We start from the raw sequence: 26,828 nt of genomic DNA, 5'->3' as shown, positions 1-26,828 counted from the left end.
TTGGAAGGAGTAACAGGAATACAGAGTACTGGGCTAATGGTAAGATTTTTGGTAGTGTTGAGCAGAGAGATCTCGGTGTCCATGTGCATAGATCACTGAAAGTTGCCACCCAGGTTGATAGGGTTGTTAAGAAGGTGTACGGTCTGTTAGGTTTTATTGGTAGAGGGATTGAGTTTCGGAGCCATGAGATCATGTTGCAGCTGTACAAAACTCTGGTGCGGCCGCATTATAGGAAGGATGTGGAAGCATTGGAAAGGGTGCAGAGGAGATTTACCAGGATGTTGCCTGGTATGGAGGGAAGGTCTTATGAGGAAAGGCTGAGGGACTTGAGGCTGTTTTTGTTAGAGAGAAGAAGGTTAAGAGGTGACTTAATAGAGACATACAAGATGATCAGAGGATTAGATAGCGTGGACAGTGAGAGCCTTTTTCCTCGGATGGTGATGGCTAGCACAAGGGGACATAGCTTTAAATTGAGGGGTGATAGATATAGGACAGATGTCTGAGGTAGGTTCTTTACTCAGAGAGTAGTAAGGGCGTGGAATGCCCTGCCTGCAACAGTAGTAGACTCGCCAACTTTAAGGGCATTTAAATGGTCATTGGATAAACATATGGATGATAATGGAATAGTTTAGGTTAGATGGGCTTCAGATTGGTTTCACAGGTCAGCACAACATCGAGGGCCGAAGGGCCTGTACTGCGCTGTAATGTTCTATGTTCTATGTTCTGACCTGACTATCGACTGGTTTGATGATAGTGATGGAATAATGGCTGTGAGATTGGGATAGAATACAATCCTGCTGCTCGTGATAGCTCACTGCACCAAGGGGACACTCAGTTCTGGAGTCTGTCCTCAGTTTACTTCCCCAGTGATGATGAACACAGAGAAGGACTCATCATCAGTTGGGAGGGGAGTGTAAATTTTCATGAACTTGTTTGACCTAAAGACATGAGACTTCATAGAGTCAATATTGTGGGATGGGTCATTACCAGGGATGGTGACGGAGGAGTCTGCGATGTTTTTAGATTGATACAATTCAGTGACACAAGTTCACATTGAATTCCTTATATTTTTTACAGTCCACCTTAATGGGTTTTCAATTGCCCACACAGTGCCTGGGAAGATGGAGGCCTTAGTGGAGGAAACAAAGTAGCCAAATTTGCCTGCATCTGATCACGACCCAGTGTCCTTGCTGGAAATAGAGTGTGTGTGCAGAAGAGAAGTGAGGAAAAAGAAAGGGCGTTTTAAGGTTTCAGCAAAGATTTGTAGCTTGGGTTGTGGGTGAGGTTGTTGACTTGCTCGCTGAGCTGGTTTGTTTTCGTTCAGATGTTTCATCAATTCAGAGCCCAGGTTTGAACTAAACGATTGTATTACAGACAGTTACATTGCAGAATAAAACACCAAGAGTAGAAGATAATTAACAGAGCTATACATCTTCACAACCAACAGATCAGAGAAAAGTTCTGCAGTTCTAACATATCTTGTTGAGAATTGTGGCAAACCAATCAACAGGAGAAGGCAGCTCCATGTACACTCCATTCACACCATGTTGAAGGCCAGCACACGAGAGTGTAGGTACAATGTTAAAATGTCTTCAGGCAAAAATATCAAGCGCATGATCAAAGCGGGCTGGGTAACATCATCAGTGAGGCCTCTGATGAAGCGAAATTGTTCTTGGAATTTGGACTGTCTGGTCCGTTATGGTGAGTCGTTTCCAGTTCTGTTCTGTATCAGTTTGTATATGGGGTCCAATTCTATATGTTTGTTGATTGCATTATGGGTTGAGAACCATGCCTCTAGGAATTCCCGTGCCAAATTCCGTGTTTGGCCAAACATAGACACACATGGGAATTCCTAGAGGCAGGGCTCTCAATCCATAATGTAATCAACAAGCACACAGAATTAGACCCCAAATACAAGCCCATAAGTATCAAAACCAGAAATGACACTACTCACCATAACAGACCGGAGATTGCAAATTCCAACGGAGTAGAATAATATAGCTTCATTGGAGGCTTCACTGATGATGTTACCTAGCACGATGATGAAACATCTGAATGAAAACAAGCCAGCTCGGCAAGCAAGTCAACAACCTCAAGAATGGGTTTGCATCTGATTCCACCTCACAGGGGAATAGCAGATATTGTGGCTCATTTTGGCTAGTGTCTAACTTAGGGAGTCAGCCCCTTCAGCAAAGGAAGAGAGAGAGTAGGAGGAAATCATGTTTCCTTTTCCTGTTTTACAGAAGGATTGCATTGTACTCAGAGAGGATAGACACCACAGAGAGATCCTGATCATCACCCAAGACACAACTGCACCACTGAGGGAAGACATCCAGTCCCTTCACAGCATTGCTCAACACAGAGAAGTTTGGGCAGTGAAATCATCCTCTGGAAATCAGTCAGGTTCCAGAGCTTTGAAATATCATCATCAGATCTGAAGCTGGTCAGCGGTTTGGAGCCTTCCATCATAACCAACCTTTCTGACAATTTGGCTGCGAGTGATTGGTCAGAGTGAAGCTGGAAAGGAGCGTGAGTGGGCTCCGAGTGTGGTGAGAGCTTCAATCATTCATCAAACGTCATGACCCACTGACTCGTTCCTGCAGGGGAGAGCCTGTTCAAGTGTGAGGTGTGGACAGGCTCAGAAGATCTCCTAATGCACAAGCCGTTCTGTTGTGCAACTTTTTAATACCGGCACAGCTTCATGGAAGAGAAACCTTTCAAGTGTGAAGTGTGTGACCAATCATTCTCACGCACAGCTCACTTTCTTATACACCAGCGAACTCACACAGGGGACAAACCATTCACATGTGAGGTATGCAACAAATCATTCTCACAGTCATCGAATCTCCACAGACACCGACGCATTCATACAGGAGAGAAACCATTCACATGTGACGTCTGTCACAAAGCCTTCACACTGTCATCGAGCCTCTTGCTCCATCAGACAATCCACACAGGAGAGAAACCTTTCAAATGTAAAGTTTGTGATAAAGCTTTTCCGACATCGACAAGACTCCTGTTACACCAGAGCACCCACACAGGGGAGAAACCTTTTAGGTGTCAGCTGTGTGACAAATCATTCTCTGAGTCATCGCACTTTCACTCACACCAACGTGTTCACACTGGGGAGAAACCATTCACTTGCCAAGTGTGTAATAAATCATTCTCACTGTCATCAAACCTCCGTGAACACCAACGCCTTCACACTGGGGAGAAGCCTTTCAAGTGTGAGGTGTGTAATAAGAGCTTTGCACAATTGTCAGGCCTGGTGAAACACCGGCACACTCACACAGGGGAGAAGAAGATATTCACATGTGAGGTGTGTAATAAGGAGTTTGAACAGTTGTGGGGAATGTTGGATCACCGTCGCATTCACGCAGTCGGGGAAGCTAAGTGAGGTGTGTGACTGAGCATTCACACAGTCATTGACACTCAGCAAACACTGACACATCCACACTGAGGAAAGGCTGCTTAAGTCTAAAGTTTGTGACAAAAGCTTCACAATGTCCTTCCTGGTACACCAAATGACTTGTTCAGGGGTCAGTCTATTCAATGGTGAGGTGTGAGATCATGCCATCCCACTGTCAGAGACATTTGCGAAACATGGACATATTCACACTGCGGAGAAAATGTTTTAAGTGTGAGGTGTTTGACAAATGATTTTAACAATAATCAGGCTTCATTTGTCATCGATGCATTCACTCCAAAGAATGTGATAAAATCTTCAGAAAATGGTCGATGCTCCTGCTCCAGCAGAGAACCAACATATGAAAGTGAGTCTTCAGATGTGACATTTACAATAAGGTTGTCCTGAAATCTTCAAGCATCCTGAAACACCAGAGGATTCACAGGGGAGACGCCATGTTTGTAACAAGATTTTCATGCATTTCTTCAATTTCCTGAAGTGCCACACTGGTGAGAAACCATTCAAGTGTGAAGTGTTGATACGGCTTTGACACAGTCAACATATCATCAACACACTGACACAAGGGAGAAAGACTATTGGTGAGAGTTGTGTAAGAAAACTTTCATGCTGTTGTCAGACCCCCTGGAATACCAGTGACCTACACAGGAGATGAACTCTTCCAGTGTGACGTGTGTCAGGATTGTTTCAACTCCTCCTCTCTCACCATACGCTGACGTCTACACACAGTCTTGGAGTCAGGTTACCTGCTTCCATTGCACTGTGAGCTGACTGTGTTGTTTACCCTCCAATGCTCACACTGGGCAGCTGTCATTCCAAAGCACTGTCTGTCTCAGCAGGGTCTGTCTCAAACCTCTCTTACCATCCAGCCAATCCTTTCAAGAAGAACAATTTAACCTTTTACCAGACTTCCAAACATCACCAGAAGACGACATTGATATGTGTAGAAGCTCCTGTATAAACTCAGCTTCCTTTCAGTGCTGTGTCAGGTACAAGTCACTCACTGACTCTCACTCTGACCAAGAAGACAATCAGATACTTAGTGGTTAGAAAGGTTTCAGCTTCTGATCAACCAGCACAAGGACCCGAGGGAGCAGTCATTTCTCAATTAATGGAGGTATTTCAATTAGCCTCAGTGTCTTTGGTCTAAGGAGGAGGAGAATCAGCCAGTGAGCCCAGCTGGGAAATCAGGGGGAAGGCAGGATGTGTCTCGGCTGTGACAGTCTCCATTGTCTCGCAACATTCAACATCTGGCTGTCCACATGCTGAATGGCCACTCGACCAGAGCACTACAGGCCAGTCAATGTCTGCAGTCTGTCCTCCAGGTCAGTACCCTGAGGATTGGAGGAAATGTGAGAGGACAACAGATTGCATTTATAGAACACTTTATTATAGTAAAACATCCCAAAGTGTATCAGGAGACGTAATCAGACAAAAAAATTAACTATAAGACAGAGGAGAGGATGAACAAAAGCAGGGCAATGAGGGTGGGTTCAACAGGTCCTAATGACAGAGAAATAAAAATACAGAAGGGTTAAGGTGGGAATTCTAAAGATCTCTTAACACCTAAGGAGCAACTATTCCAAGCACTGTGAACACAGGGGCAGACACATGGAAGAGAAACTGTTCAAGTGGGAGATTTACATTCCAGCTTTCATGATGTCTTTAAGGATTCTGAGACATCAGAGCCGTCACACAGGATATCTGAGGTGTGTGACTGATGCTTCACCACTCATACCCCTTCCCCACCTTTTCTCCATCATACATTGTCCTTTGTAGATAATAGTTCTTTCTTAAATGCCTCTATTGAACCTGCCTCCACCATTCTCTCAGACAGAACATTCCATACCCTAACCACCCACTGTTTTAAGTGCTTTTCCTCATGTCATCAGCGTCTTTTTGCCAATCACTTTAAAATTGTGTTCCCTCCTCTTGATCCTTTCATGATTGGGACCATATAGAGTCCTAGAAGAAGACATCATGGAAACAGGTCCTTCGGTCCAACTCGTCCATGCCAACCAGATTTCCTAAACTGAACTAGTCCTATTTGCCTGCATTTGGCCCATATCCCTCTAAACCTTTCCTAACCATGTACCTGTCCAAATGTCTCTTAAATGTTGTGATTGTACTCACCTCTACCACTTCCTCTGGCAGCTTGTTCCATCTACACACCATCTTCTATATGAAAAAGTTGGCTGTCAGGTTTGTTTTAAATCTTTCCAGTCTCATCTTAAACCTATGCTCTTAGTTTTGGACTCCCTTACCCTGGGGTAATTCCAAAGAGCACTGATTAGTTCTCCCAAATGAGCAATTGTGAATCAGTCATGTGAGAAAGTGAACTGATGAAAGGTTGTTGGCGGCTGACTTGGACAGGATGGCTGCCACAACAGCATAATTGAGGTAAAGAGAACAGGTAGCTATTGGATTGTCATTCAAAGAGTTCAATGAAGCTTGCCAGACCTGAATGACAAACAGGGTGCTATGGTGTGGGTTTGGATTGTCAGAGAAAAAGAGTTACTACTGCACAATCATGATATCATAAAATCCCTACAGTGTGGAAGGCCATTCAGCCCAACGATTCCACACTGATCCTCCAAAGAGCATCCCACCTAGACCCACTCACTACCCTATCCCTGTAACCCTGCATTTTCCTAATCCACTTCGTCTGCACATCCCTGGACTCTATGGACAATTTAGCATGGCCAATCCACCTAATGTGCACACCTTTGGACTGTAGGAGGAAACCGAGAGGAACTCATGCAGACATGGGGAAAATGTAACAACTCCATACAGACAGTCATCCGAGAGTGGACTTGATATGTGCTCTGGGTACATGTAACACTAGAAAGCTTTCCAGGGTGTTCAGCATTAGAGCTTACAGGAGATTCCAAAGTGGACATGTTCCAATCATTGGGAAAACGCATGAATCCAAGTTTTTTTTATCTGAAATGACCAAAGCAACTTAGATCAGAAAAATGTCATTTATAATCATTGTAAAATTACACCAAACATATTTTAAATATTTCCCTTGTCTTAGTGGATAAACACACTCATTGATGTACCAGTTTTGATAAACCCTGGGTACAAATGGTGCCATTTGCTTTTTGAAGTACTCTCTCAAACTGTCCTGCCAGCTTCAGAGATTTTGTCCAGACACATCAAGGTCTGTCTGATCCTGAACCCTTTTGGAACTATACTTCTATTTTAGATTGTCTTTCTGCATTCTTTATGGCAAAATAAATCATTTCACATTTCTGTGCATTAAATTTCTTCTCCCACCTCTCTGCCCATTCTACAAACCTGTCTCCTTTTGCTATTTTACACTAACATCTTCAGGATTCATGATACCTTCAACTTTAGTACTTTGTAAAATGTTATTATTGTGTCTTGTACAACAACATCATTAATTACATCTCAGAAAGAGACCTAAGTGTCCTAACACTGACCCCTGGAGAACTCCATTCCCAACCTTCCTCCAGCCTCAGAAATGGTCTTTCACCATTCCTCACTGTTCCTGGTCACTTGGCCCATATTGTATCCATGAGGCTACTTTCCCTTTGATTCCGTGAGTTGTAACTTATCTCACAAATCTGTTGTACAGCATGTGTTCAAATGCCATTTGGAAGTCCATGGGCACCACAATAACAGTGTTCCCCTCATCAAGCCTCTTGGTTACTTCAACCAATGACTTAGTTACACTGTCATTGCCCTTTACTAATCTGTTTTGCATTTGTTAATTCACCCACATTTACCCAAGTGGTTTCATTTTCCCTCCAACTATTGTTTCAAGAAGCTTGCCCATTGCCAATGTTAAATTGACTGACCTGACTGGTTGTTGCTGCTTTTACATATTGTTTTAAATGCAGATAATAATTTGCAATTCTCCTGTTCTCCACTCGACTCCCAATTCTCAGGAAGACTGGAGAATTATGTAGTGTCTCCACAGTTCTCACTCCAGCCCAAATAATCCCCTCCTTCAAAGCAGCACATTGTTCATGTACCATTTCACCTCACCATCTTTTATTCCAATTTATCGGGTCAGATCCATTCTTACGTCATTACAGTTGGTTTTCTTTCAGTTAGTTATTCTTATTCTGAATTCTTCCTCGTCTTTCTCTATTATCACGCCTAAACCTTCTGATACAGTGATCACAGTGATCCTGGCATTAGCAGGGTAACATGCCATCCTGGATGCCTCCACCCTCTCGCCCCTTGGCACAGAAACATTTGTTGTCAATATCAAGTCTCCTATCATGATTGCCCTTCCAGTCTTCTGTGTGTCCCTCTGTATGGCTGAGCCAGCTGTGATACCATGAATTCCCCAGATTACCCATCACTTCCATCAGCATTCAGAGTTCAGTACTGGTTGGAGAGTGAGATACATTCAGTGGTCACTTCCTTCCTGACACTTCTTAAACATACTTCTGAACAGCCTGGCTCTGATTTTAATGGTGTGGCCCCTGTGTTTGTAACGTGAGCCAGCTCTCAGATGTGCGTATGACCCTGCTTTAGTTGGTGATGTGAATTATAGACAGATCCTCTTCAGGTGATAGCTGTTACCATGAGGAATGATTGTACTCTCCTGTCTGGGAGGTCTACTATTCCGGGTATGGGGAGGGAGTTGGGGTGAGTCTCTACAGACCTGAGCTTCCTCAGTCCATCATACCTTGATGTAATAATGGTGTAATTAAAATCATTTCAAAACTAAATTCATGTTTTGTGCATGAACTTGAGTCACTTTCAAATACTTTGTTATTTTGGTTGATTCACGTTTTGATGTAAGCAGAATATTGTATTGTTATTTGTTTAATTATTCTCTGTGTAGATTTAGAACTCTTAATAAATTCACTGTTTCGCTTAAGCCAAGTAATCTAATTTCTCAGCATGGTGTGTTGCTCTTCACTGAAATACTCAAGATCTTACAGTAAGAGTCTTCCGACACAATCTATTGGTCAATGTCACTGTGGCTGGAATAATTACTCTATCAATTAGTTTATAATTCAGTTCACAGGAAGCATTCATCTCCCTAAAAAAGGGAGGCTTGCATTCATATATCAACTTCCACAACCTCAGGGCATCAAAAAGCACTTTATAGACAATGAAGTGAAGGGTTGTAAGTAATTGATTTCATAAATCATATGCTCCCATTCATAGCAGTGGGTCAGCCTCAGTGCTCAGGTCTCTGGAATAAGATTTGAATCCACAACCTTCTGAGTCAGGGATGAGAATAAGAACCAAGACACGACTGACGTGAGATAATATTTGCATGTATTGGGTTCACTTTATAAATGATTCAGTCCCAAGACTGTGTAGAGTGTTTCTCCCTGTAAACTAGCAGCCTGACAGATTGAAGTGATAATGAGTTAGAGCTGCAGGTGTCAGTGTTGTTTTTGTATCTGAATTTCTGAAGCTGTGAAAGGTGGTGAAGCCCCTGGGGTCAGGAGAAGGGAAACTAATGGAGAAAAAAGTAGACTCCAGGAATGAGGAACTTTCTACAGATGAGGTACGGGTAGAAAATCCCCATTGCGAGCAAAATCAAATGATCCTAAACCTCACTGACCTAGGTACAGCATCAGTCCAGAACAACCATCTGTCATCTGAAAATCTCTGGTGTTCTTCAGTGACATTGAGCTGCAGTGGGTTATCTCACCAGTAGATGTAATATTCCCGGAGGACCTCTCCCACGCTCCTCCATTTGCCCTGGTGTTGCTCACAAACGCAGCCTTCAATAACAGTGAGATTGGTAATATGGGAGCATCTGAGTGACTGAGGCAGGTGAATCTTGATCCTGATCTGAAAGTGTATATGACCCAGTGAATGAACGTTAGTCAATATTATTCCCGGTTTTCTTTTTTATCAGATGTTGTTCCTCCGTCCTTTGAGTCTTCAGTTTTCACTTGTCTCCTCAAAACACCAAACCTTGACCCCTCAGTCCATGTAAATAAGTGACCCATCTCTTTTCATCACCTAAGTCCTTCAATGAAATGTCACTTCCAAATCGTGAGGAGGGACATTTGTCAAGTGGAAGGGGAGGGTCTCCGCGAGATGTCATGGAAAGGGTGTGTCATTGGGCAAGGGTTGAACAGATAGCAGAGAGATCTGCAGCAGAGTGAGGGATCATTCCCCAAACTACTCAGCATCACTGGGTTAATCTGAGCATGGCTGCAGCTACAGTCAGTCCCAGAGCCTCCCCTCTCCTTTGTCCTTCCTCCTGATTCCCTCCCTCTTCAGCATCTGCTAATCCCATGAAAGACATGTGGATGCTGGAAATCAGAAACAAAAACAGAAATGCTGGAAAAATTCAGTAGCTTTGGCAGCATATGTGGTGAAAAATCAGCATTAACATTTGGGTCCAGTAACCCTTCTTCAGAACTGATTGTAACTGGGAAAAGCTTGGTTTCTATGTAAAAGATGGGGTGGGGGAAGGGAGGTGTAAACAATAGGTGGAGATGGAGCCCAATGAGAGAAAGAACAGCAAATGGACAGATAAAGGAATGGGTAAAGGTCACCCATGGAGTATTAATAGCTGCTAATGGAGACCATTAGTAGCTAAGCATGGGTTGTACTGATAGCCCATGTCATGATCAGGCTTCATGTGTGGGCGTTGGGGTAAGGACATGGAAGAAAATGCTCAGGCCCTAAAATTTCTGTAGTTGATATGGAGTCCTGAAGGTTACAGGGTCCCCAAGTGGAAAATGAGATGAGCACTGCTGCAAGCCTAAGACAGAGACGTTGGCTTGGGAACACAGTCTTTTTTTCTTATTCACCTTCATTCATCATTGCACCTGGTGTTTGACAAGGCATTTGCCTAAACTTGCTTCCACAGCAACATCACTTTCCGGTTCAGACTCACGCTAGATGGATTTCAACTGAAATTCCATCCTTTGTGTTTTGAATCCACCCAGGATACAGGTATCTCCATGAGATATGTGTCCCTGATAACTCCTTGTGCCACATTCTGAGATCCTTGCCATGTGCATGCATCACTCTAAGCTCATTCTCTCCCTCAGCACCACCTTACACTGACTCAGAACTGCCCTGCCTTCAATTCCACTTCATCCTCTGCTCATTTGATGTGCTAGCAAGGAACTTTTTTTGTTTCCTTTCAGGCGTTAAGGAATGCAGATGCAACAGAAATACATCCCTCTGGAAACTTCTTCCTCTCCCCTTCCCTCTGACTTCATCCCCTCTGCATATTACCCCACATCTTGACAAGTATCCCTTCTGACCTTCCACTCTCCGATACTGAAAGTTCTGTACCCAGCAAAGGTTTCAGTTTTTAACCCGACCTCAGTGAATTTTGGGCACAACATGATGTTGAACTCTTTTTCTGTCGCCTTTGCATCCATGTCCATTTGTTTGGATTGGACTCTCCTCTCCAAGTCACAGACCCCTTCAATTGCCTCAAACTGTGCCCTCCACCTGGACCCTCCTTCTGACCTTTTACCTGCACTTGATCTGATCAGCGATAACTATCAATATGACATCAGTTGCCTTAACTTCTCTGCCTCCCTCACCCATTGGACCAATCTCCCTCTGAACTTACTGCAGTCTATGCTCTCAGATCCAACCCCTGACTTTGTAATCGAGCCTGCTGACAAGGGGTAGTGCTGTTGTTGTCTGATATACTGACCTCTACATTGTGGAGGCTGAGTGCCAGCTATTGCATTCACAGAGGTCTCTAACCTCATTTCATCTGGTGATCTCCCCCACACTGCCTCCAAGCACACAGTGCCCCAATCTCTCACAGCTCGTTTCTACCTCCTTTCCAAAATTCACAAACTGTCTGTGCAGTTTTTGCCTTTGTTTCTGCCTGCTTCTGCCCCACAGAACTCATCTCTTCTTACCTTAACTAGATTTTCTCCCCTTGTCCAATCCCTTCCCATGTACATCTGCGATTTTTCTGATGCTTTATATTAGTTTCAGAATTTCCAGTTTGCGGGAAGAGAGTGGGTTATTCCTCAGGTTTTATTCCTGACACACTGGTAGAACTGTGTCTAAACAATAGAAACCTCCTGAGTGAATGAAAGCAGAATGGTCCATCAGCATCACTGACTGAAGAAAATCCCTTAAGATGTCCATTCCAGCTGATCCAAGGGATTTGAACACCTTTCACAGCTTCAGGACCCAGATACAAAACCAATACTGACACCTGCAGTTCTAACTAGTCACTACTTTAAACTAAATCAAACTTTCAGGCTGCCTGTTTACAGGGAGGAGAGCAATCTATATACAGCCTTGGGACTTAAACTCTTAGAAACTGAAGTTAATAGAAACGAAATGTTATATTATTGTCAGCTACATTCTCTAATCTCTGAGTCAGATGTTACAAGTTCAGATGTCACCCCAGAGTATTTTGCCTGACACTCCGGTTCAGTACTGAGGGAATGTTGCATTGTTAAAGAAACAGTCATTCCATTGTGTTAATCTAAGGCATCCCAGGTGAAAGCATAACATCCCTTGCCACTATGTTGTAGAAGAGCCAGGATGTTATCCCTGATGTCCTGGCCAGTGTGGATCCCTACAATCACTCTCACAAAAACAGATCTGATCAGTAGCACATTGCTGTCTGTGGAGTTTGCCACAGAAACTTGACTGCCATCATTTTCAAAAAGTGGTAAAACTTCGCTAAGTACTTAATTGTCTAGAAGGTGCTTTTGGACAGCCTGGGTTTGCGAAAGTTTGTACAGGATATGCCTGGGAAGTTCTGTGATAGATGCCAGTGTTGCCACTTGGTTCAAGCCATGGCTAGTTCTGGAGCTTGATTCTTCAGTAGTACAGCTGAGATACAACCCTTGCTGTGGTCTCTGACATTTCTTGATATTACATGGAGTGAATCAAATTGACTGAAGAGTGAAATAAAAATAAATTATTGCAGATGCTGGAAATCTGAAATAAAACCCGAATGCTGGAGAAACTCAGTAGATCTGGCAGCATCTGGGAGAGAGAAACAAGTTAACATTTTAAATCCAATATGGTTCATCTTCTGAACCAGTCCAGACTCAAAATGTTCACTCCATTTCTCCCTCCATTCAATTCTGCCAGACCTGCTGAGGTTTCTGTTTTTTTTATTATTATTTTATGACTGTAGACTGAAGAGGGATTGTTAAAAAGAAAATGAGATGGATTAATCCCATCAGTGCTTCTAGTTGAAGATGGCACAAACCTTTCAACCTGGTTTTTTGGCCTAAATTGTAGAGGTCCTCCATCACTGAGCTGAACAGTTCACTATTCATTGACTGAACGGTCAATAATGATAGAACTCGCCTGCACTTTGTCATCACTTTTCTCTTGAAACTGGAAGAATTGTATACCAAGTAGAATGTGAACTAGGAAATAATTAGTAGAATTCCCTAGGCTTTAACAAAGTAACTGTCCCTGTAGTGATCATCCAAGTAACAAATCATACTCTCTACCAGAAACTAAAGGATTCAACATTAGAGTATTTTCCCCTCCCTAGCTGGAATGTATGTCTTTTTGTTACTCATTCATGGGATGTGGGCATCGCTGGCTGGACCAGCATTTATTGCCCATCCCTAATTGCCCAGAGAGCAGTTAAGAGTCAACCACATTGCTGTGGGTCTGTCGGCCAGACCAGGTAAGGATGGCAGATTTCTTTCCCTAAAGGACTAGTAAACCAGATGGGTTTTTTCTCTGACAATCAGCAATGGATTCACAGTCATCATTAGACTTTTAATTCCAGATTATTATTGAATTCAAATTCCACCATCTGCCATGGCAGGATTCAAACCCAGGTCCCCAGAACATTACCTGGGTCTCTGGATTAATAGTCTAGTGGTAATACCACCAGGCCACCGCTTCCCCTAAATGTTCAATTGTGTGTTATTGAATGTTGCACTCAGGTTCAGTGGAGCGAGTGCTACACTATCAGAGGTGTTGTCTTTTGGGTGACACTTTAAACCAAGACACTTTTTCTCTCTCAGGTTTATGTAAACAGTCCTATGTCACTTTTTCAAGATGGAGCAAGAAGTTGTTCTTACTGTCCTGGATGTACCAGCACCACAAAAGATATATTGTCTGGTCATTGTTGTTGGCAGATGCTGGGAATGTGCATGCTCACTGCAACAATGTCTGACTTTCATTGTCTGTTGAGGGATGTGAGACATCAGTGGTTCCGAAAGGCATTGTCAAAATGCAAGGTAGACAAACAGGAGGCTGGAAGAACACAGCAAGCCAGGCAGCATCTGGAGGAAAGGAGCAGTCAACGTTTTGGGTATTACCCTTCTTCAGGACTGGCATGGAGTGAACATTTTGAGTCTGGACTGGTTCAGAAGAAGAGCCACATCCGATCTTGAAGAAGGGTAATACCCAAAACGTTGACTTTTCCTTTCCTCCAGATACTGCCTGTCCTGCTATGTTTTTCCAAGCTCCTGTTTGTCTGCCTTGGATTCCAGCATCTACAGTTTTTTTTTGTCTCAAACATTGTCAAAATGTCCCGCTCTCTCCGCCAACCCCTGGGGCTGCCTATTCCGGCTCTCGCCGCTTTGGGCTTCGCTGCCGGCTGCCTTGGGCTGCCTGCTCCCGTTCTTACCACAGGTCCACGGGGCTGCGTGCTTTCGCTCTCACCACCGGCTTCCCGGGCTGCCCGTTCCTGCTCTCGCTGCCTCAGGCGGCTTGCTCCCGCTCTCACTGCCTCGGGCTGCCCATTCCTGCCCTGGCCACCCAGGCCTCCTGCTCCCCACTCTCGCCACTGGCCCCTGATGCTACCTGTTCTCGCTCTCGACCCGATGCTGCAGGGCTCTTCCCCGCGCTGCTCTGGGGCTTGCAGCCCACACACTGTTCCAGGGCTCGCCGCTCTGAGGACTTGCTACTGGCATCTGCCGCTGTAGTATCCGCCTCTGGTGCTGAGGGGAGAGAAGGAAAGAAAAGAGAAGAAAAGGAAAAAGGAGGGAAAAGAACAGGCTGAGCAGAGGAGCTCTGACAGGAGCGTCCTTCTCTGCCGCCATCTTGTATCTAGGATTGGGGATACCTGGAATATTTCAAAGAGATCAATGAAAGGCTAGCGGAACATTTTTTGAAAGTCATTTCTTGGCAGTTCTCCTTATGATCAACATTTGTTTACTGATAACCAACCACTTGGGTTTACAAATGTCAGGTTGCAGTTTATGCTGCGGAAATTGTTTGGAATAGCTTGTGACCAGCCTAGTGAATGGAAGGAGCTCCAACCAGGCTGTCTTTCTCAATCTGTGTACAGTGTTGTTTAGTTTATGTTAATACTCTGGATAGATACATGACAGCTTGTTCTCACTACATGGGGGTTCATCCACATTCTGGTTTCACTGACATTTTATTGTCACATCACAAATGAAGTCAAAAGAATTGTAAATACATATCAGCATATGTTTCTATCGTGTTGAAAACTGAGTGAACAAATAAGCAAAGATTGATGATATAGTCATTTAACTGGAATTAGAAATAATCTCATGCACACTTCTCCAGAGTCACCATCAGCCAGATATTCAACACCAGGTACCTCTCGATGGGTCTGGAAGACTAATGATTGAGTTTTAATCTAGTACAGGGACAACTGTCTCAAAGAAAACCCCTCTCACAATCGAATTATAAGTTACATCCATCCAATAAGATGTATGAATAACTTTTCACTTAACCCTTGCCAATGCATCATAAACTCAATGGGCATTCTGCTGTGGCAGCCTTTATCTCAGTGGTAACTGCTTCTCCTCTACCAGGAGCTTTGGTCATGTAACTTCCACAGTATTGAACACTTGTTCACGGTACTATTCTGAAACAGCAGATAGATAAGGGGACAGTACTGCTCAGTTCCACACCTATTGATAAAATCAATGCTTTTAACTCCAGGTGACAAAGGAGAAGCCTCTGGCCTGTAAAATGGAGCCAGTAAACTGTATTTGTGTACTCTGTAAGTAAAGCCACTTTCATCAAAACAGTGAAGCAGAAATCTCATCTCAGGAAAATGCCCTCAGAAAACATTTGAAGGGATTTTTAAACATAAAACTAGCTTATCAACCCATCATGCACGGAAATTCCAGATTGCTAACGCCAAATTTGGAATTTTAACTCCAGTTGTAAAATCAAAAACACTCATAAACTGGTAAATCTTGGTTTTATTTTATACTGAAGAGGTTACTAATTTTATTATTTTATTATTATTTTATACTGAAGAGGTTACTCTCTTCATTCATTTGTTAAGAATGACACATATTTGATATGGAAATAGAAACAGAAAAATGGTCTTTTGAATTATTAGTTATGTTCACAACTCAAAAGGAAAAATAGAACTGTGTGATTACTTTGAGGTTACACAAGAGCAGATACATTTCCTGGAAGCTGATTCTGATACTTTTATGGGACACACCAGCACCATTGTCCTTGCATTAAAAAGATTTAGGATTGGTTGATAAGGGACAGTTTGTCACTGAACTGGGAGAAGAGTTGGGTCTCAGACCTTCAAGCCAGCTAGCAAGTGAAATCCATGTCTCTCTTGTCATGTGGAAAAACAAAACAATGAAAGAAGGAAAACTTTGAATTGAGAACCAAGATCTAGATGTAACTCAGCGGCTACTGAACTTAGGATCTTTGCAGTCAGCAACAATACGATGACAGCGATAAAACTAAAAACAAACCATGAGAGTCACCTAATTTCCCCATTTGGATTGGACTCTGATCCACAGACCTACCTATTTTCCACCAACATTATTCCACAAATGACTGTCTATCTTGACCATCCTGTGTGTGTGTGCATTCAGATTTCAAGGGAGTTTAGTTAAAGTTTTTATTAATACACATGTTGGTGCAAATACAGTTAATACATTCTTGCTTAGATTGTGCATTTGTGCATTGAAGCCTTAACAATCTCAGAGATTCAACTGGTCATATCTTACACTTGTGACAACTTGTAAAGTGAGGCTTGCTTTTCAGTGAACTATTCCCCCCAGGGTCTTGACATGTCACATTTCTATATCTCTAGGTATGTTTATAAGCATGCATACATTGTAAAGAATTCCTAAATGTCCAAGAGTGTGTGAAATAACTAGGGAGAAATTTGTTTTAAAACTCACAAAATGTCTATAACAATAGGTACCACAGTCCCTCAACAATGAGTAGGACCCAGAGGGAGGTGGGAGCAGATGGGTTGGTTGTGGTGAAGAGGTACAGTCTTTCAGATTAATGCCCAGTGTCCCTTTCAATTCAATGTTAACCTTTATTACATCCACCCCACTTCCTTCATTTCACCATTGACAGCTGTGTCTTCAACCATCCAGGTTCCGTGCTTATGAATTCTTCAAACCTCTCTGAATCTTTCTATTCTCATTTCACACCTTCCTTCAAATTCCACCTCCCTGTCCAACCTACCCTTTGAATCGAGAACAATGTTGTTCATGTTTTCCCATCTTTATCCCCTTGCAAGATAAACTTATCCAGTTCAACCTAATGTTAGGCTAAAACCTCAAATTGGAGAGATTTTAAATCATTCCAGGAATGTGGTCAGTTTGCCAACATCTTTACTAATTGCTTTACTGGTGCAATGGAACAAATTAGTATCTTATCGAATGTCAGTCAGGTTTTCTTAAAAATATTATTGGTGGGGTTTTTTTACAGCAGGAGAATTGTTCCCTTGAATTGATTTATTTCTGAAAGGGAATATCTTGATCATAGCCTCTAGCACAATAATGATCATCTGCATAGGTAAGAGTTAGTTGTTCTGAGGTTTAGAATATTGCCCATTCTATGACTCTCACTTCAACACACTGTGCATTATTCAGGCAGGGATTCTTTAAAACTGCTTTTTATATCTGAAAGTCAACTTCATTTGTAAAGTTTCCTTTGATTGTGCCAACCCCAGCTGTAGTTTTATGACCTGATGTTGTCCTGACCTTTTGTGGTGAGCCGTTACAGTCTATATCTCATCATCTAAAGATGTTTCTGTTCAGATTCAATTTCATCATCAAGACCAGGGTCTTTCTTCTGAAATAAACATTCTGAATTCATTTCTGGTTTTGTGCATTTCTATACAATAGACTCATCATTGATCAAGGTACCCATTGGTCATATTTAACTGTCACTGCTTCTCTCCCAGGAACTGTCAGGCTCATGCAGCTTTTAAATATCCAATTTCTCAATCCCAATCTGTGTTCTCTTTCTCCTTTGGAACGGTCTTGCTTTAATAAAAGTTTGAAGGTCTTTGGCCTGACTGTCTCTCGGTTCTCTGTTCTGTGAATGGTTATATTTGGCACTCTGGCCAAAGATTAAATAGGTCTTTTTGAAATGATTGGGCTGCTGGAGGGCGAGGTTTGAGACAGACACTGCTGAGACAAACAGTGCTTTGGAATGACAGCTCCCCTGTGTGAACAACACAGACAGTTTTCATTTCAATGGAAGCAGGTCACCTCCAAATCCACATTGAGACGTTGATGCATCATGACAGAGGTGGAAATGAAACAATCCTGACACAAATCAAACTGGAAGTGTTTGTCACCTGTCTGGTTCGCTGATATTCCAGGGGGTCCGTTAACTTTGTGAAGGCTTTACTACAGAACTCACACCAACGGTGTTTCTCATCTGTGTGTGATGATAGACTAGGAGACATCCTGACTGTGTGAAAGCCCTGTCCTGGACCTCACACCTGAATGGTTTGTCATCAATATGGATCCACTGTTGCTTCAGAAGGTCAGAAGAGGAACTGAAAGGTTTGTAAAAAACATCACAATTGAAGAGTTTCTCTCCTAGGGAAATCCTCTCATCAGCAAGATGTTCCATGACTGAAAACATGATATATCTCACAGCTCATGCTTGAAGGGCTTCTGTGCCTTGTGATTGGGTTGGTGTGTGTAGAAGTTCAACGATTGTGAGAAAGGTTTGCTATTCACCTTGTAGTTAAAGGGTTTCTCCCCTTGTCTGAATCATATGGTTTGTCAGGAGTTTGGAGGACTTGATGAAGGATTCAGCTCATATTTGATGGTTTTCTTTGCTAGGAGAATGCTCTGAATACTCAGGAGTCTTGAGGATGTTGCAAAGCTTTATCTCAATTTGCGCATGTCGAAGGTCTCGCCAGTGTGTGAATATACTAGAGCACATAGAGGTGTGTTAACAGCACAAATGATCTGTCACTTAAGTAGTTTCTGTCATATGAATCTGTTGGTGTTTGCAGAGGTATGATGACTGTGATAATGATCTGTCACACACTTTGCACTTTAATGGCTTCTCTCCTGCGATAACCACAAGAATGATATGTCACAAACCTCACATCTGAAGAGTTTCTCCTCTGTGGGATTGTCTGATGGGCCATGAGGTTGTATGACAGTGTGAAAGCCTTTTCACAGACCTCACACTTGAATGGTTTCTCCCTTGTATGAATGTGTTGGTGCCTGAGACGTATCGCTGAATCAGAGAATGATTAGTCACACACCAGGCATGTGAATGGTTTCTCCCTCATGTGAATGTGTTGGTGTCTGCGAAGGTTCAAAGAGTCCAAGAATGTGTTGTGATGGACCAGACATGTGAACGGTTTCTCACCCATGTGAATGCATTGATGTATATGGAGGGTTGATAAGCATAATGATTTGCTGCACACCTAGTAAGTAAATGGTTTCTCCCCTGTGTGAAGACATTAGTGTACACGAAGAAAAGGGTCCAGACTCAAAACATCAGCTTTCCTGCTCCTCTGATGCTGCCTGGCCTGCTGTGTTCATCCAGCTCTACACCTTGTTATCTATAGTGTACACGAAAGTCAGATGAATTTAAGAATGATTTTTTACACAACTTGCATGTGAATAGCTTGTCAGCAGAGAAACCATTTACATACTAGGTATGCAGTAAATTATTCTCCGGCTCATCAACCCTCCATGCACATCAATGCATTCACATGGGTGAGAAACCTTTCACATGTCTGGTCCGTGACAAATCATTCTTGGACTCTTTGAACCTTCACAGACACCAACAGCTTCTCACCTGCGTGATTCATCTGATGCCTTAGGAGCCTTGCAGATGTTGTGAAAGCTTTATTATAAACTGTACACTTAAGGGGTTTCTCCCCTGTATGCATTGTCTGATGGAGCCTGAGACTCAATGACCATGTGAATGCTTTGTCACATACGTCACATGTGAACAGCTTCTCCCCAGTGTGGATGTGTCGATGTTTCTGAAGCATTGATTACTGAGCAAATGCTTTGTCACACACCTGACATTTGATTTTTTTTTCCATGTTGCCAAAGTACAGATGTGCCTTGTGAGTCAGCAGATTTTATGAGCCTGTTCAGCCTCCTCACACATCTCACATTTGAACAGCTTCTTACCTGTAGGACTAAGTCAGTGAGTCATGAGCCCTGATGAATGATTGAAGCTCTCACAACACTTGGAGCCCACTCACCCTTCTTTCCAACCTCACCCTGACCAGTCACCCACAGCAAAACGTTCAGAAAGGTTGGTTTTGATGGAAGTTCCCACACCACCAAACAGTTTCAGATCTAATGAGATGTCAAAAAACTGATTTCCAGATGATTGTTTCATTATTCAACCTTCTCAGTGTTCAGCAATGCTGTGAAGGGACTGGATGTCTTTCCACAGTTGTGTAGTTGTTCCCTGGGTGCCGCTGAAGATCCATCTGTGGTGTCTATTCTCTCTGTATTCTTTGGTGTATTATGGGGCAATCCTTCTGTAAAACACAAAAAGGAAACATGATTTCTTCCAACACCATCTCCTCCTTTGTTGAAGGGCTTGACTCTTCAGTTAGAGACTGTTCCACAGTGCTGTTCCCCTGTGTGGGGGGAATCAGATTCAGATACATTCTGTTCTTCATATTGACTGTCTCACATCTTCTGGTTCCAGCAGGAAACTGGATAGTGAGCAGAAACAGACAATATGGCTACTTCCTTTACTCTGCCCGGCCTCCCAACTTCCCAGGCACAATGTGGATAATGGAAAAGGCAGTCGGGCAGATTATAAAATGGGCTCTAAAATCACCATAGCAGATCAGTTTAAGAAAACAATCCTCAGGGGAAATGTTAATGCAGGTTGTGTAATTTCTCCCCTTGTTTTAAAAATGTGATTGAAGAAAACACGCTTGGCAGAAAGTGCTAGAAGCTGAGGAAAATATTGCTTCAATGCAGCTGATTGAAGGGATCTGATTTATCCTGGGAAATTTAATATGCTGCACTCACACAGATGGAACATCCCAAATTCAGCTAACAACCACTACACTGAGAAAAACGATCAAATCCAAGCTCACGATTTTGGGAAATTCTTAGGCCTTCACAAAAAATGATAAAGAAGGCATGAAATACATTTCACTGAATGCATCTCCAGGTAAGAAGGCTGAATAGCTATGGTGCTAGTTAACTGAATTGGTTATAAAGTGTTTTTGAATGCATGGTTATTGTGAAAGGCTCCATATAAATGTAAATATGTAATTACTTTTATGAGGAAGCACAAAGATAGTATGGCGGGAGGTCTTGAAGGGATTTGAAAACAGACACTTGACATAATTACACCTCACCTTTTACATATTAAGGAATGAGCTATCAACAAAACACAGCCTTTAAATCAGAAAGGAAATGCTTCCAATTAACACACTCAATATCTGACACACAGCTCCAGTCAAACAGTTCAGCACAAAGCACTGAGTAGACAGCTCTCTCAGCTGGATCTTCTCACACAGCATAAGGGACATTTCCACCCCTGATTGCCCACAGGACAGTCAGACTTCCTGAAGATTGGTGTGGATATTATGGGATACAATTTGTATAGAAGCTGCTCCGTCACTCATCATCTCCTCACTTGGTTTTCAGTCCCTGTAAGAAGTGAACCAGCTCTGGAAGTGGAAAAGAGAAAATAGGCAGAGTGGGTGGGCTCTCTGATTCACCTCTCTCACAGTCAATCCAAATATTTCTGCAGTAATATGAGTTTCCTGAAGCTTGGGAAACTGACCGGTGAATTGGAGGTGACTTTGAGCAGTAGGTCAGATGGAGATTTAATAAAAACCGAAAGATCTGTGGATGCTGTAAATCAGAAACAAAAACAGAAGTTGCTGAAAAAGATCAGCAGGTCTGGCAGCATCTGTGAAGAAAAATCAGAGTTATGTTTTGGGTCCAGTGACGCTCTAAGAAATTTCTATTTTTGTTTCTGACGTGGAGATTTAAACTTGTCATTGTCCCATCTGAATTAGACCTCAATTAATGCTGTCTCAGTTCCCCTGGTAAATGTTTGACAGAGATTTCTAGGGTGGGAATAGCATTCTTCGTCCTTAGACAGTTTCGAACAGACAACATGTATGTTGGTGTGTATCTTCAAATATGTTTGACAGCACATCAGAAGAAGGCTCACAGCATCAAGGCGGCGATGACGTGCAGCCTATGGGATCAGAATGTAGGGGTGTGGGTGAGTGAAGGGTTTTGTTTTCTGAGAGGAGTAATAAAAGCAGAGTCAAAGGAGACAGGAGCAAGTTGTGAAGAGACAGAACCATGAACAATCTCGGTGCACATGGGGACCAGGAAGGTATGTTGGGTGATCAGCTGTTTACTGAGGGAACAGGAGTTGGATCTCATGGACACGATGAGCTCAGAGGGGGCATGAGATGAGAGAGTAGGGAGTAATGTGAGTTCAGGGCTAGGGCAGGGGAGCATTGAAGGAAGCTTGTCCAGATGGGGCAAGTGGAAGGGAGGGAAGTGGCAGAGGCAGCTGATGGGATTTGTTAAATGTTATTTCCCTGCGCAGAGAAGTCAATGATGCAGGAGCAGAGATTTAAGGTATTTGATGAAAGAATTAGATGGGGAGTTGAGTAATTTTTCATCCATAGTGTGATGAGGGTCTGGAGCTCTGTCTGAAAGGATGGTCAAGGCGGTAGCCTCTCCTCACATTTTAACAAATACTTGGAATGAACTTGAGGGAATAACTTCTCCATATGCCAAAGGAACGTAAGACAGTGTGCCTCAATGACTATCACCCAGTGGCTCTGACATCATTATGAAGTGCTTCGAGAGGTTAGCATTGTCACACATCAACTCCAGCTTCCCAGAGCCGCTTGATCCTCTGCAATTCTGCTACCGCCACTGTAGCTCCATGACACATGCCATCTCCCTGGCCTTCACTCATCCCTGAAACATCTGGATAATAAGGACACTTGAACAAGGACACTGCTCCATTTTTGCAGCAGCAGCAGTGGGAACAGTGAGAGCGAGGACCAGGGGCCTGCCGGGGAGGTAAGTTCTTCATTTCGGCAGCGGAGCTGAGTGGGAGTAGTCGTATTGTGCTCTGGGAAGGTGAGTTAACTGATATATTTGGGCAGTGGCTGAACCCGAGGCACTGGAGTGTCTTCCACCTGCCCTCCTCCTCTGACCGAAAAAAAAGACTCTGTAGTGTGTTGGGAAGGTAAGATTTATCTTTTTCTTTTTTTTTTATCGTGTGCTGGTAAGTAGAGTAATAAATTTTTCATTTCATTTACCTATTATTTGATATTATAGTAGGACTGAGGTAAGCTTAAGAGTAAAAATGGCAGGAGATCCCAGACCCATGTTATGCTCCCCTTGCTCAATGTGGGAGCTCAGGGACGCGGCTGATGTCCCTGACTCCTACACGTGCAGGAAGTGTGTCCGGCTGCAGTTCTTGTTAGACCGCATAACGGCTCTGGAGCTGCGGATGGACTCACTTTGGAGCATCCGCGATGCTGAGGAAGTCATGGATAGCACGTTTAGCCAATTGGTCACACCACAGATTAGGATTGTTGAGGGAGAAAGGGAATGGGTGACCAAAAGGCAGAAAAAAAGCAGGAAGGCAGTACAGGTGTCCACTGCGGTCATCTCCCTCCAAAACAGATATACCATTTTGGATACTGTTGGGGGAGATGGCTCATCAGGGAAACGCAGCAGCAGCCAGGTTCATGGCACCATAACTGGCTCTGCTGTACAGAAGGGCGGGAAAAAGAGTGGAAGGGCAATAGTCATAGGGGATTCGATTGTAAGGGGAGTAGATAGGGGGTTCTGTGGCCGAAAATGAGACTCCCGAGTGGTACGTTGCCTCCCAGGTGCACGGGTCAGGGATGTCTTAGATCAACTGCAGGACATTCTGAAGGGGGAGGGTGAACAGCCATCTGTCGTGGTGCATATAGGCACCAATGATGTAGATTTAAAAAATGGGATGAGGTCCTACAAGCAGAATTTAGGGAGTTAGGAGCCAAGTTAAAAAGTAGGACCTCAGAGATAGTAATCTCAGGATTGCTACCAGTGCCACGTGCTAGTCAGAGTAGAAATGAAAGAATAGGCAAGATAAATGAGTGGCTTGAGAGATGGTGCAGGAGGGAGGGGTTCAGATTGTTGGGACATTGAGAACAGTTCTGGGGGAGGTGGGACTATTACAAATTGGATGGTCTACACCTGGGCAGGACTGGAACCAATGTCCGAGGGGCTGCATTTGCTAACGCTGTTGGGGAGAGTTTAAACTAATGTGGCAGGGGGATGGGAACCAAATGAGGCGGTTAGAGGACAGTAAGGAGGTAGTAACTAAAGCTGATAAGGAACTAGATAATGAAGTCAGTGTGACTACGGGGAAGAGTAGGCAGAGAGTAGATGATGAACGCAAAGGGGCAGGTGGCCTGAGGTGCATTTCTTTTAATGCGAGAAGTGTAGTAGGTAAGGCAGATGAACTTAGGGCTTGGATTAGTACCTGGGAGTATGATGTTATTGTTATTACTGAGACTTGGTTGATGGAAGGGCAAGATTGGCAACTAAATATCCCAGGACATAGATGCTTCAGGCAGGATAGTGAGGGAGGTAAAAGGGGTGGAGGAGTTGCATTACTGGTCAAAGAGGATATCACAGCTGTGCTGAAGGAGTGCAATATGGAGGACTCGAGCAGTGAGGCAATATGGGCAGAGCTCAGAAATAGGAAGGGTGCGGTAACAATGTTGGGGCTGTACTATAGGCCTCCCAACAGCGAGCATGAGACAGAGGTACAAATATATAGACAGATTATGGAAAGATGTAGGAGCAACAGGGTGGTGGTGATGGGAGATTTTAATTTTCCCAACATTGACTGGGATTCACTTAGTGTTAGGGGTTTAGATGGAGCAGAATTTGTAAGGAGCATCTAGGAGGTTTTTCTAGAGCAGTATGTAAATAGTCCAACTCGGGAAAGGGGCATACTGGACCTGGCATTGGAGAATGAGCCCGGCCAGGTGGTTGAAGTTTCAGTAGGGGATTACTTTGGGAATAGTAATCACAATTCAGTAAGTTTTAGAATACTGATGAACAAAGACGAGAGTGGTCCTAAAGGAAGATTGCTGAATTGGGGGAAGGCCAACTCCAGCAAAATTTGGCAGGATCTGGGGAATGTGGATTGGGAGCAGCTGTTTGAGGGTAAATCCACATTTGATATGTGGGAGGCTTTTAAAGAGAGGTTGATTAGAGTGCAGGACAGACATGTCCCTGTGAAAATGAGGGATAGAAAGGGCAAGATTAGGGAACCATGGATGGCAGGTGAAATTGTGAGACGAGCAAAGAGGAAAAAGGAAGCATACAGAATGTCTAGGTGACTGAAAACAGACGAAGCTTTGGAAGAATATTGGGAAAGTAGGACCAATCTGAAATGAGGAATTAAGAGGGCTAAAGGGGGTCATGAAATATCTTTGGCAAACAGGGTTAAGGAAAATCCCAAAGCCTTTTATTCACACATAAGGAGCAAGAGGGTAACTAGAGAAAGGGTTGGCCCACTCAAGGACAAAGGAGGGAAGTTGTGCGAGGAGTCAGAGTAAATGAGTGAGATTCTTAATGAGTATTTTGCATCGGTATTCACTGAGGAGAGGGACATGATGGATGTTGAGGTTAGGGATAGATGTTTGATTACTCTACGTCAAGTCGACGTAAGGAGGGGGGGAAGTGTTGGGTATTCTAAAAGACATTAGGGGGGACAAGTCTCCAGGTCCGGATGGGATCTAACCCAGGTTACTGAGGGAAGCGAGAGAGGAAATAGCTGGGGCCTTAACAGATATCTTTGCAGCTTCCTTGAGCATGGGTGAGGTCCCAGAGGACTGGAGAATTGCTAATGTTGTCCCCTTGTTTAAGAAGGGTAGCAAGGATAATCCAGGTAATTATAGACCAGTGAGCCTGACGTCAGTGGTGGAGAAGCTGCTGGAGAAGATACTGAGGGATAGGATCTATTTACGTTTGGAAGAAAATGGGCTTATTAGTGATAGGCAGCATGGTTTTGTGCAGGGAAGGTCATGTCTTATCAACTTGATAGAATTCTTTGAGGAAGTGACAAAGTTGATTCATGAGGGAAGGGCTGTGGATGTCATATACATGGACTTCAGTAAGGTGTTTGATAAGGTTCCCCATGGTAGGCTGATGGAGAAAGTGAAGTCGCATGGTGTCCAGGGTGTACTAGCTAGATGGATAGAGAACTGGCTGGGCAACAAGAGACAGAGAGTTGTAGTGGAAGGGAGTTTCTCAAAATGGAGAACAGTGACCAGTGGTGTTCCACAGGGATCCATGTTGGAACCACTGTTGTTTGTGATATACATAAATGATCTGGAGGAAGGTATAGATGGTCTGATTAGCAAGTTTGCAGATGACACTAAGATTGGTAGAGTAGCAAATGGTGAAGGGGACTGTCGGAGAATGCAGCAGAATATAGATAGATTGGAGAGTTGGGCGAAGAAATGGCAGATGGAGTTCAATCCAGGCAAATGCGAGGTGATGCATTTTGGAAGATCCAATTCAAAAGCGAACTATATGTTAAATAGAAAAGCCCTGGGGAAAATTGATGCACAGAGAGATCTGGGTGTTCAGGTCCAGTGTACCCTGAAGGTGGCAACACAGGTCGATAGAGTGGTCAAGAAGGCATACGGCAAGCTTTCCTTCATCGGATGGGGTATTGCATACAAGAGTTGGCAGGTCATATTACAGTTGTATAGGACTTTGGTTCAACCAAACTTGGAATACTGCGTACAGTTCTGGTTGCCACATTACCAAAAGGATGTGAATGCTTTGGAGAGGGTGCAGAGGAGATTCACCAGGATGTTGCCTGGTATGGAGGGTGCTAGCTATGAAGAGAGGTTGAGTAGGTTAGGATTATTTACATTAGAAAGATGGAGGTTGAGGGGGGACCTGATTGAGGTCTACAAAATCATGAGAGGTATAGACAGGGTGGATAGCAAGAAGCTTTTTCCCAGAGTGAGGGACTCAATTACTAGGGGTCACGATTTCAAGGTGAGAGGGGAAAAGTTTAAGGGAGATATGCGTGCAAAGTTCTTTACGCGGAGGGTGGTGCATGCCTGGAACGCGTTGCCAGCAGAGGTGGTAGAGGCGGGCACGATAGCGTCATTTAAGATATATCTAGACAGATACGTGAATGGGCAGGGAGCAGAGGGATGCAGATCCTTGGAAAATAGGTGACAAGTTTAGATAGAGGATCT

General features: G+C 43.5%; 1 protein-coding gene across 1 annotated transcript in view; it reads left to right on the top strand.

Annotated features, from left to right (window-relative positions):
* LOC109933484 (gastrula zinc finger protein XlCGF71.1-like) overlaps positions 1–8,285 on the top strand; it is a 26,379-nt gene extending 18,094 nt beyond the window's left edge. Inside the window, exon 2 of the mRNA XM_048616786.1 lies at positions 2,244–8,285. Within this exon, the coding sequence (XP_048472743.1) occupies positions 2,702–3,397 (696 nt within the window). The 5' untranslated portion in view covers positions 2,244–2,701 and the 3' untranslated portion in view covers positions 3,398–8,285. The remainder of the gene's footprint in view (positions 1–2,243) is intronic.
* Positions 8,286–26,828: the final 18,543 nt, after the last annotated feature.

Source organism: Rhincodon typus, chromosome 35 (assembly GCF_021869965.1).
Source record: "Rhincodon typus isolate 14 chromosome 35, sRhiTyp1.1, whole genome shotgun sequence".
Lineage (NCBI taxonomy): Eukaryota > Metazoa > Chordata > Chondrichthyes > Orectolobiformes > Rhincodontidae > Rhincodon > Rhincodon typus.
Note: the sequence above shows the minus strand (reverse complement) of the source record. Positions and strands in the feature narration are given on the sequence as shown.